This window comes from Rhipicephalus sanguineus, chromosome 5 (assembly GCF_013339695.2).
Source record: "Rhipicephalus sanguineus isolate Rsan-2018 chromosome 5, BIME_Rsan_1.4, whole genome shotgun sequence".
In the NCBI taxonomy this organism is placed as follows: Eukaryota; Metazoa; Arthropoda; class Arachnida; order Ixodida; family Ixodidae; genus Rhipicephalus; species Rhipicephalus sanguineus.
In genome coordinates this window covers 7061067-7073279 of record NC_051180.1, presented here as the reverse complement: position 1 = coordinate 7073279, position 12213 = coordinate 7061067, and the positions used below count along the sequence as shown (strand labels likewise).

Here is a 12213-nt window from a genome sequence, read left to right as displayed (position 1 = left end):
TTTAATCGTCACGCGGGTGTTGATGTTTGTCGCAATAGGTTTCCGACCACTTTTCGTTCCGACTTTCGCGACCTATTTAGATTGACCTTGGTACAGCCCCCAAACATTAGGATCGCTGCAGTCACGGGACAGAAAAACAGCGAAGTTTCACCCCCCTGGCCGGGCCGCCTTCGAGCAGCCAATGAGAGGCGAGCCTGGCAAGCCGGCAGGGCGGCTGCAAAAGTTAGAACCGCTTTTCGTGACGTCATAGGAGCGGCCGCTCTCGGCCGTTCGTGCGGGGCGGGTGTGCGGATAGGCAAGATGGAAACGTGTGGTTGGACAGTTCCAGCTGAAGCGCTCTGTGACTTACCGGGAACATGCGACGACGCTTATTGTGTGCAGCTACGACGTTCTCCTGGACGAACAGCTGCGCCCCTGGCTTCTGGAGGTGAATGCATCACCGTCTCTGACCTCGAGCACGCGTGCCGACGCCCTGCTCAAGCAAGCACTGGTCGACGATGTGCTCAGGCTTGTCGCTCCTTCAGGAAAGCCGCCGACAAGGTCAGCAAATTCAAAAATAAATCAATTGTGGGTGTCGGACAAGCTGGTGCACAGCTTAGCAAGTAGGGGGGGGGGGGGTGAATACCGATATTTAGAACCAAATCAAACCGCCACGGTGGTCTAGTGGTTTGCTGACCCGAAGGTCGCGGTATAGAATCTCGGCCGCGGCGGCCGCATTTCCGCTGGCGGCGAAAATGCTTGAGGCCCGTGAACCTAGATTTAGGTACACGTTAAAGAACCCTGGGTGGTCGAAATTTTCGGATTCGGCGGCGTCTCTCATAATCATATGGTTTTGGGACGTAAAATCCCCACAATTATAATAGAACCGAATCGAATACTAATACCAATCGAGTGTTATCCGAATAGTTTTCAAGCAGTAAGGAAACCATTTTCAAAACAGCCATGGAATTGCACAACATCATATTTGAATTTGAAACTGATGTTCAGAGACTTTAAAAAGTAACACAACGATTACATTTAGGCCACAAAAAATGCCGCAGTTATGTAAACTGAGGTTAGCTAGTACACAACAGCGACCAGGGCCTTCGAGATATTGTCACGTGGTCGTGACGTCGACGAAGGCAGCAGTCAGAGTGTCCGAGATGAAACTCTTTATTTGGCCGAACTTGTGGCCGGCAAACTGAAAAGTTAATTTACAGCAATACACACGGTATGCACTGATAGCGGCGGACGGAGCGTCGACCGTCGAAAACTGACAAGCGGTCGAGCGCGTCGGCCTCCATACAGGCGCTATCGAGCAATATCGCTGGTGGCGGCGTTATCTCTCGACAAAGCTGGAACATTCGCGTGCGGGGCGCCATCTTAACAAGACGATCTACTATAATCGCCAAGATTCTCGAACACTGCTTCGCGGACAGCGTCGAGCGTTGATAACCCTCCTTGCTCGTCAAACCCGAATACAAGAAGTGGGCGTGGCATTGCCCCCCTCTGAAAAAGCATCGTCCCGATGCTTGTGAAAGGACAAAGAGAAAAAAAGCAAGTGCATCAATAAATTACAATAACAAAGGAAAAAGTAGAGTCCCCAGGTTCGCTAACGCGCAGTTAAGGCGCACGACATGGACGACTTCAGGTCGTGCGCGGCGTCGCTGGGAGTTCGTAATGCCGTCCGGGATGACCTCGTAGTCAAGAGCGCCGAGACGTAAAAGAACCTTGTATGGCCCGAAGTATCGCCGAAGGAGTTTTTCGCTAAGCCCACGTCGGCGTATCGGCGTCCAGACCCAAACACTGTCGCCGGGCTGGTATTCCACGAAGCGTCCTCGAATATTGTAGCGACGGCTGTCGGTGTGCTGCTGGGTCTTGATGCGCAGGCGGGCGAGCTGTCGAGCTTCTTCGGCACGTTGTAAGCGGCGGCGTCGAGGTTTTCTTCGTCGGTGACGTTCGATAGCATGGCGTCGAGCGTCGTCGCCGGGCTCCTTCCGTAGACCAACTTTCCTGCAACTATTGAAGCCTGGAATTTGTTGCCCGGAAGTGTGCGTTGCTTACCACTGAAAGAATTTCTGGAAGCATGTTCATGAATGTTGATTTGCTGTTATTGTTTGTTTTCTTTTCCCACTCCTGCAATAGCCTCATTGAGGCTGCAGTATGTAAAAATAAAAAATAAATAAATGAACTTGTACGGCGTCATCTGCGTTGTTTCTTGGACGGCCGTATTGGCGAAGGTCACGTACGGAAGGACGGCGTCCCACGTCTTGTGCTCAACGTCGACGTAGTACATGGCCAGCATGTCGGCGATGGTCTTATTTAGACGCTCGGTGAGGCCATTGGTCTGCGGGTGGTAGGCGGTGGTGCGGCGGTTGCTCGTCTCGATGTATTTGAAGATCGCCTGAGTTAGGTCTGCAGTAAAGGCGGTACCTCTGTCTGTGATGAGGACATCTGGGGCGCCATGACGCAAGGCGATGTCCTCCACGAATAACTTGGCTACCTCGGCGGCATTGCCTTTGGGCAAGGCCTTTGTCTCGGCGTAGCGGGTGCTACGACGACCCAGTTGTTGCCGAAAGTTGATGTCGGGAACGGCCCCAGTAGGTCCATCCCAATTTGCTGGAACGGCCGGAGAGGTGGTTCGATTGGCTGCAGAAGTCCCGCTGGCCTAGTAGGCGGTGTCTTCCGTCGCTGGCAATATCGGCAAGTCTTAACGTATAGTGGGCGACGTCGGCAGCAAGGCGTGGCCAGTAGTATTTTCCTCTATTCTGGCGAGCGTGCGGGAAACACCGAGGTGTCCAGCCGTCGGGTCGTTGTATAGGACCTGGAGGACTTCTGGTCGCAATGATGAGGGCACGACGAGAAGGCAGTCGGTTCGAAGTGGCGAGAAGTTCTTCAGGAGAACGCCGTTCCGTAAGAAAAACGACGGCAGTCCTCGCTTGAATACCTTCGGAACAACGGCGGTCTTGCACTCGAGGTACTCCATAAGGCCCCCCAGTTCTGCGTCGGCTCGTTGCCTTTTGGCGAATTCGTCGGCATTTATAGTTCCGAGGAAGCAGTCATCGTCGTCGTCTTGCGGCGGCGCGTCGACGGGTGCACGAGACAGGCAGTCGGCGTCAGAGTGTTTTCGTCCGGACTTGTACACGACGGTAATGTCGAATTCTTGAAGCCTCAGACTCTATCGTGCAAGACGACCTGAAGGGTCCTTCAAGTTAGCTAGCCAACATAAGGCGTGATGGTCACTGACAACATTGAATGGCCTGCCATAGAGGTAGGGGCGAAACTTTGACGTAGCCCAGAGGATGGCGAGGCATTCCTTTTCTGTTGTGGAATAGTTGGCTTCTGCCTTGGATAGTGACCGGCTAGCATAACTGATAACCCTTTCAAGCCCGTCAGTCTTTTGCGCAAGGACGGCAGCGAGTCCTACGCTGCTTGCATCGGTGTGTATTTCCGTATCGGCGCAATCGTCGAAATGCGCAAGCATGGGTGGCGTTTGCAGGCGTCGTTTAATTTCTTGAAAGGCTTGCACTTGCGCCGTTTCCCACCTGAATTCCACGTTAGTCTTCGTGAGAAGCGTCAGTGGTTCGGCGATCCGTGAAAAGTTTTTGACGAAGCGTCTGTAATAGCCGCATAAGCCGAGAAATCGGCTCACAGCCTTCTTGTCGGTGGGTGGCGCGAAGTCGGCGATGGCAGCTGTTTTCCGCGGGTCTGGGCGCACTCCAGACTTGCTGATCACATGACCCAGAAACAAGAGCTCGTCGTACGCGAATCGGCACTTTTCTGGCTTCAGGGTCAGTCCAGAGGTCTTGATTGCTTGAAGTACTGCCTCAAGCCGCCGGAGATGCTCGTTGAAGGTCGAGCAAAACACGACGACGTCGTCCAAATACACAACACACGTCTGCCACTTCAATCCGGCCAGTACGGTGTCCATGACGCGCTGGAACGTCGCAGGTGCCGAGCAAAGACCGAAGGGCATGACCTTGAACTCGAACAGGCCGTCCGGTGTTATAAAGGCAGTCTTTTCTCGGTCTCTCTCGTCGACTTCGATTTGCCAGTGACCGGTCTTGAGGTCCATCGACGAAAAGTACGTCGCGTTGTGAAGTCGATCCAGGGTGTCGTCTATCCGTGGGAGGGGGTACACGTCCTTCTTCGTGATTTTGTTCAGGCGCCGATAATCAACGCAAAAAGCGCAGTGTCCCGTCCTTCTTCTTCACTAACACCACGGGTGACCCCCATGGACTCTTGGACGGCTGGATGATGTTGTCGCGTAGCATCTCGTCGACTTGTTTCTTTATCGCGTCGCGCTCTCGAGTCGAAACTCTGTAGGGGCTCTGACGGAATGGTCGAGAATTTTCTTCTGTTATAATGCGGTGCTTAGCAAGAGGCGTTCGTCGGACCCGAGATGACGACGAGAAACGGTCCTTGTATTGCAGGAGCAGGGTTTTGAGCTGGTCTAGTCTGACCTTCGGAAGGCTCGGGTTGACTTCAAAATCCGGTTCGGGACCTCTATTCGTCGAAGCAGGTTCGGCAGCATCGAAGAGGGCGAAAGCATCGCTGGCGGCTACACATTAGTCGATGTAGGCATCCGTCGTACCAATGTTGAGGTGCCTATATTCGTGGATGAAGTTTGTCAGCACTACCTTTGCTTTACCGTCACGCAGCTCGGCTATACCTCGTGCGACGCAAATTTGACGGTTCAGGAGTAGGTGCTGATCGCCCTCGATGATGCCTTCAAGGTTCGCAGGTTTTTCGGTGCCGACGGAAATAATGACGCTGGAGCGCGGCGGAACGGTCACCTGCTCTTCTATCACATTCAATGCATGGTTCCCTGGCGTCGCGTGGGGCGGGAGCGCTTTGTCTGAGGTTAGTGTTATCGACTCAGACCTCAGGTCGATGACGGCGCCGTGGTCATTTAGGAAGTCCATTCCAAGTATCACATCCCTAGAGCAGTTTTGTAGGATTACAAAGCTCGCAGGATAAGTCCGGTTATTGATGGTGACTCTCGCCGTGCAGACACCGATCGGCGCTATCAGATGGCCTCCAGCGTAGAGGTGTGCACGGGCTCCGGGTAGCCCGAAAAGCCCGAGCCCGACCCGGCCCGCGGGCCGGGCTTGGGCGGGCCGATGTATTTTCACCTCGGGCCCGGGTCGGGCTCGGGCTACCTGGAGTTTTATCGGGCCGGGCTCGGGCCCGGCGCAAAGCCCGACTCAAGCCCGAAATATAGAGAATGAGCGGGAATTGTTTTCCAGCACGCATACAGCGCCTTTTCCGCGACCGCCCTTTACCGCTTTTCCTTTCCATTCGCTACTTTAAACAAAAGGGGAGCAGGTAAAGCACTGCCTCTGTTGCACTCCGACAAACAGAGAAGTGACACCACCTGAGCTGGTGACGGCGCCACGCGACTGTTCGCGTTAGATTTAGGGCCAAATCCCATATGAGTGAAAATGCACGCGACAGCGACGAGCGACCCGACGTAGATCGCCATCGTGCAAGCTGACGCTTGCATGGGCATACCCCATGCACGTGACCGTTTTGGCTAGCGAACTCCATTGTTGCTGGAATGAGGCCGTCTACTTGTAATTTGTAATCTGTGTAATAGAGACTGTTCGTCGTGTGTCGTTTGATCATATTTGATATGCTCAATAAAATGCCAAATTACCGGAAAACGATGTTTTGTTTTCGCAGCGAACCTTCAAAAAGCCGGGCCGGGCCGGGCCCGATATTGTGTTTTCGTACGTCGGGCCGGGCCGGACGGGCTCGCAGCCCTTTGCCGTCGGGCTCGGGCGGGCCTTCGACAAAGTCAGCGGGCCCGGACAGGGCTCGGGCTCGGAAATACGGCCCGTGCACAGCTCTACTCCAGCGGTCCGGATCTCGGGGCCTTCCCAAGCAGTCCTAACTTTCAGCTTTGCTGCGAACGGCCCACTGATGACGGAATAGTCGGCTCCAGTATCGACGAGAGCGGTGACGTTGTGGCCGTCGATCAGAACATCGAGGTCGCTAGTCCGCCGTCTTGCGTTGCGGTTACGTGGCGGCGTCGGGTCACGGCTACGTCGGTTTGCACCGCTGCTTCCGCGTTGCGTCGTCAGGTCTGCTTCCGGTCGCAAAGTTTCGTCTTCAGGCTGGCTGCGGCTGGCTCGAGCCAGTCTCTCGAGCGACAGTCGAGCCAGTCTGCGGCTGGCTCGACTGTCGCTGGTGGTGTCGGTGTCTTCTTCGCGACGTGTGCTGGGTTCACGGCTTGACGGGGGCGTCCGGAACATGAACAAGCAGCACCTCCACCAGATGTCACGTGGTCGTGACGTCGAGGAAGGCAGCAGTCAGAGTGTCCGAGATGAAACTCTTTATTTGGCCGAACTAGTGGCCGGCAAACTGAAAGTCAATTTACAGCAATACACACGGTATGCACTGATAGCGGCGGACGGAGCGTCGACCGTCGAAAAACCGACAAGCGGTCAAGCGCGTCGGCCTCCATACAGGCGCTATCGAACTTTCCAGCAATATCGCTGGTGGCGGCGTTATCTCTCGACAAAGCTGGAACATTCGCGTGCGGTGCGCAATCTTAACAAGACGATCTACTATAATCGCGAAGCTTCTCGAACACTGCTTCGCGCACAGCGTCGAGCGTTGATAACCCTCCTTGCTCGTCAAACCCGAATACAAGAAGTGGGCGTGGCATTATCTTGTAACTGTGGGTTAAAATATACAGCAGTTGCTTCAGTGCTCGAGGTGCGACCGTTTCTTTTTGTTTTTGTTTTTTTATTGGCGCCAGTATACCCTACCGGCAGTATGCCCTACGGCATAAGCTCCGTCAGTAAACTTTAAATAAAACTGAGACATAAAAATTTAATATTGTTGGAATCAACACCAAACATGTAATGAAAAAGGTAGACCAGTTATCAAAGCGTGTTTCTTAACTCCAAACATCAGTGCTATCTGCAAGAACAGTTTGTGCACTCACATCAATGGTGTCTGTTGTTATTCATGCATATGCATACATCGAAAGCACGCGCGAGAGTTCTCCGATGTATCGCCGAGAGCCTGGCCCACAAAACCACGAACGCCATTATGATCATGATGATAGTGGATTGACGACACACTCGCTTTTGCGACACCGAAGCAAAAACGCCTTCATCCGATGATCAATACAGCGACGTAGAAAAGCTTGGACGGCATGAATCTCGGTGACTGAAGCAATAGAAATGGGCTCTCACTGTTCTCATATTTCGTTACTTTGAGGCTTTTCCGTCGGTGCTGGTTATTCGACATATATTCGAAAAATGTTCGCGAATATGCACTTTATATATATATATATATATATATATATATATATATATATATATATATATATATATATATATATATATGTCAACCAACTCGCACCCAGCAACTGGCCTTTTGAATCGAATAGCGTTCTATCCGACACGGTTCTATAGAATTGAATATATATATATATATATATATATATATATATATATATATATATATTCAATTCTATAGAACCGTGTCGGATAGAACGCTATTCGATTCAATAAGGCCAGTTGCTGGGTGCGAGTTGGTTGACGCCCAAGGCATGCATGTCAGCGGAAACAAGGAAAGAAAGTCCGTCAACAAGAATGGTACGAAATGTGTGGCTCGAGGAGCGCTCGCTTTGTCTTTGCGAGACTGGGAAGTCGAGGCGATAAATAGGAAGTGTCAGAAACAATTTAACGTAAAAATGCATTCATCTGGGAACTTGCATGTTTCCAAGACTTGCCGCATTCGTTCTAACGTGTAGCATGCGGAACATGAGGTGATGTTAACAAAAGGCTTTCAAAACTTTGAATATACATTAATGTGTGCGTAACTGTTTTCGCCAGCGTCGTCTTAAAATCATAAATGTTTACGTGTCATCGTTCTGGACGGCGATTCAGGCTCTTGCGAGTCTCACCACAAGGCACGACGTCCGAGCTGTCATACGAGAGAAATTCAATTAAAAGCTTTGAAAAATTTCCTGTAAAATATATAGCAGCTGTTAAGCGGTACACAAGCGTGCACACTTGTAGCCGCACAGGTGGCGACGTGCGTATTGGCATCAACGCGCATAAATAATGATGCACTGATAGCGTAGCAGGTCAAAGGCGCGTCCTTGAGCTGCAACAGTGACGCAACAAAAATGTTCATCCTGATTGACAAAAGAAAAATAAAACATCGTAAGATAGCGCTAAGGCTTGTCGAAAAGCGCGGCTGTAAGGGTTGTCGTGCACACCAAATTGCGCCACAGCTGCGCCGACAGAAAGCCTCGCTTTGATTGGAAGCAGCAGGATTCATCACTGGGTGAGCGAAGTTCGGCGTTTCTTTTTTCGACTGCTTCAGTTTTGTAAGCTTTTGTTTTTCCCAATGAGTTTCGCGCTCATCTCGTAAGAACGTTTTCTGGTTGCAGGTTCCCTTTGTCCAAGTTCCCAGAAAAGAGCATGTGCAATGTCAATGAGTGTTTCCCATGGAGCACTGTGCTGTGGCCGTGCTGAAAACCGTGTCTCGTATACGCAGTGGCCATCCGGAAGCTGGGATGGGCGACTTCGATCAGCTACTTCCCGAGACGCCCTGAGTGATGGACTCGACCAAAGCCAATGGGATCGCCGTGCATTGCATACTATGTAATAAACAATCACATTTCTTCTGTGGCGGTACATGACGGTCCCTTCCAGACCGCATATGCTCACTTTCAGTGATTATCGACGCCGCTCGTGCGTGCGTGCGTGCGTGCGTGCGTGCGTGTGTGCGTGCGTGCGTGTGTGCGTGTGTGTGTGTGTGTGTGTGTGTGTGTGTGTGTGTGTGTGTGTGTGTGTGTGTGTGTGTGTGTGTGTGTGTGTGTGTGTGTGTAAATACAAGCTCTGCACATACTGAATTGCGTCATGATATCGGTTTCCCACAGTGACTATCTTGTGGTTGTGAAATGCTTACACGCGCGAATGCTTGCCGTTGAATTTTCAGATTACTCGGCCATTTCAATCTGTTCGTATTCGTAATTTACAGGGGCGTAGGCAGAAATTTATTTCGGGTGGAGGGTTCTGACTCTCTCTCGTGTATATCATTGCTTGTGTTCGTGTGTACGTGCACATGTTAATACGAAATATAAAGATTTCAACTCCCCAAACCCTACTTCTGGCTACGCCAATCGAATCCTCGAATCTTGCGACTGCGAAGATGGGCTCGCGAAGAATGGCACCAACAGTTACGGCAGGACAAGTTCAGGTAACAAGGGGAGGGGATACGAGCTTTACAAGCCTCGAAACGTTGCCTTTCTACCTCAAGCGCTGGTTTCTAGACAACGACACCGCATCGCCTGACTGGTCAATGCTCAAGCCGCACCTTGGGCCGTCACCGGACGTGCCGATGTTGCCAAGAAAAAGCTCGACGGACGCGTGTGGTTTCCTGGTGAGAGAGGCACCCATCGAGTTTCCGGCTTCTTTATGTCGCGTGGCTAATTTAGCTAGTGTCGACTACCACCGGCTGACATCGCTTATTTGGTGGCTAGCACTGACTAATGATTCTTCTTGTGCTGACTAACACTTCATAGTATTTGATAACTACCAGCGTTGGCTATTGTGCTGCTTGCGGCTTTAATTTTAACTATACGCATTTGCAACCATGTAATAAATATTACATATGCACTCTTACATGACCATAGAGGCTGCACAGCCACCCTAGTACTCCGTAAAGAAAGCAATAAAATCCCCCTAAAGACAGCAGATTGATATGATCTCCCCGATGCTATTCCACCACGTGTTTACAGAAGGCTTTCGGAGCCCTGGATTGGGAAGAGTTGGTGCTAGGAGCTAATGGAGAATTTACCGTATAGTAACCTGTGGTTCGCCGGTGACCTTACCTTGCTGAGTAACTCAAGGGACGAATTGCAAAGCGCAATTATAAATTGTGCAGGCAAAGCAAAATGGTGGGTCTAGAAATGAATATACAGAAAACTAAGGCGATGTTCATCAGTCTGGGAAGAGAACAGAGGTTGTTTGCGATAGGTAGCGAGGCACTGGAAGTGGTAAAGAAATGCGGTAGTGACCGTAGATCCGAACCATAAGAACGAGGTGTCCTTAGTTCGTGAGCATCAGTCATCCTTCAAGAGAAGTAACATGCATCCTTCCGGTACTTACACCGACGGGGCAGACACCTGGTGGCTTACAAAAAGAGTTCCGCTTAAATTAAGGGTGACAGAAAAGAAAAATGACGGGTGCAGTATTAAGGGACACGAAGAGTGCATGGGTCGGGGAACCAACGCGTGTGAACGACAGTCGAAATCAAGAAGAAATACCCGTGGGCAGGTCATGTAGCGAGGAGGCGACCGACTGCATTCCAAGAGAAGGCAATCGCGCCAGGCGGAAATTGGGGTGGGCAGATGAGAGATTAGCAAGCTGAAGGATGCGCCAACCGCGTGTGACACGCACGTCAGCACGCTGGAGTGCACATCTCCCCTCGATGAAAGTGACGTCAGCGCTCGAATGAGACTGCAGACGTGGCGAAATGCCTCTCTCGCAGCGTAATCGAGGTAAGCCAAATTGTACAAAGACGTGTCCGCTTCGTTTACCACTAGCATCAAACATTGCGCATGTCCAGCTTGTATTCACACTTGACAAGAGAGCGAAAACGCCAGAGCGGGTGTGTTCGCGCCTCGAACACGTTTGTTCTGCCACCGTCGTTAACAAATGAGAGAAGAATGCATGCGTTCTTTATACTGAATTCAAGTTATGCATACAGGACACGAAAAGGAAATACTTTTCACATTTTCAAGCAGTTGTTTCAAAGGATACATCATAGAATCCACATAAGCGCACACGCGGCGGGATTCGGCCGGCTGTGCAAAAAAAGAGAGATATGTTGGAGCACGCCGACTCGCTGCTCCAACTGCACATTTTGCTAATGCCAGTCTTGTCGGCAACCGTAATCCAAATCAGGCTCTCGAGGAACGCGTCCATGTAGAGGCTGTGAGCTTTGACGTGCAGCACGGGTAGTTTGCGGTTGCGCCGATTAGAATCGCCGCCGACTCCTTGGACGCCATTTTGAATTTGCGGCCGGATGTTTACACCTCGCTGTTGATATTGTCCCGTGCTTGTGACGGTGAAGAAGGCTGTAGCAAGACTAGGAAATACGCAACTCTTACTTGGGCGAACTTGTGCCCGGGAAATGAAATGTTAAAGTACAAGCAATTCACGCTGTACGCGCTGATAGCAGCGAACATAGCGTCGGCCGTCGGTAATCTGATGATATTTGGAACCAGGGCTTAAAGTCAGGGAGGGTCCGGCCACCCCTCCATGATTTAAAGAGGGGCTCGCCACTCCCACCCCCACCCCCCTCAGCAGGTCAACTGTGGCAGTGCGGCACAAGTGCTTTGTGTGGAGAAATTATAACTCTCCAATTTTCAGCCTAATGATTCAACCACGATTATTTCATTCATGGGGTATCAGCAAAGCAGTATTTCCCGAGACACTGCACACCGCGGGTCACCACCCTGTTCGACTAAGCTTTTCGGCGCAGCATACTGTTTCACGCGGCGCCTGAGCGTGATGCTACCAGCATAGGCGTGCGCAGGGTTCCCCATTAGGGGGGCAAAGGTTCGTCGCAGCGCCCCCCCCCCACCCTACTAAGTCAAAGTATGGGGCAGATTTTGCGCCCCACCCCCCTCTTAGGTGAATTGAAGGGTCAATGTACGGGGCAGATTTTGCGCCCCCCCCCTCTTAGGTGATTAGGGGGGCCGGCCGCCCCCCCTGCCCCCCCCCCCCCTGTGCGCACGCCTATGGCTACCAGCTCGTGAATCAGTGAAGGTCTCCTTGGTCTATTTAGGTTAATTAGCAGTCAATTTTCAGCCGTTTAGTTGTGCATTAGTTTGGTGTAATGCCAAAGACGCATGTATTTGGCTACTTTTATCGGGCAACAAGGTGTGGAAATAAAATATAGCATTGTCGTGCCTGAGGTTCTCGATGCAGTGAGTCAGCTAATGTTATTTGACTTGAATTCCTTGCTTTGAGCCCACATATCTTCAACGCTTTACATGCCGAGGTATTTTTGAAAAATCGCTTCCAAAATGCTACTCTCTTTCAGTGCTTTAGTGCATTGGTACATTGAGTAAGTGCCCAAAATACGCTAGGAATAATAAATTTACTTGTATAACATTCATAAGCAAAGTTTGTTCAATTCTAGTGACAGTTGGCTTTACTACACTATGATCGTCCAAAACACACCTGTTAACACTTA

At 51.1% G+C, this 12213-nt stretch overlaps 1 protein-coding gene across 1 annotated transcript in view; it reads left to right on the top strand.

The window, feature by feature from the left end:
- LOC119393086 (polyglutamylase complex subunit TTLL1) overlaps window positions 1–8701 on the top strand; it is a 47584-nt gene extending 38883 nt beyond the window's left edge. Inside the window, exons 9-10 of the mRNA XM_037659908.2 lie at window positions 382–540; window positions 8503–8701. Coding sequence (XP_037515836.2) covers window positions 382–540; window positions 8503–8560 — 217 coding nt within the window. The 3' untranslated portion in view covers window positions 8561–8701. The remainder of the gene's footprint in view (window positions 1–381; window positions 541–8502) is intronic.
- Window positions 8702–12213: the final 3512 nt, after the last annotated feature.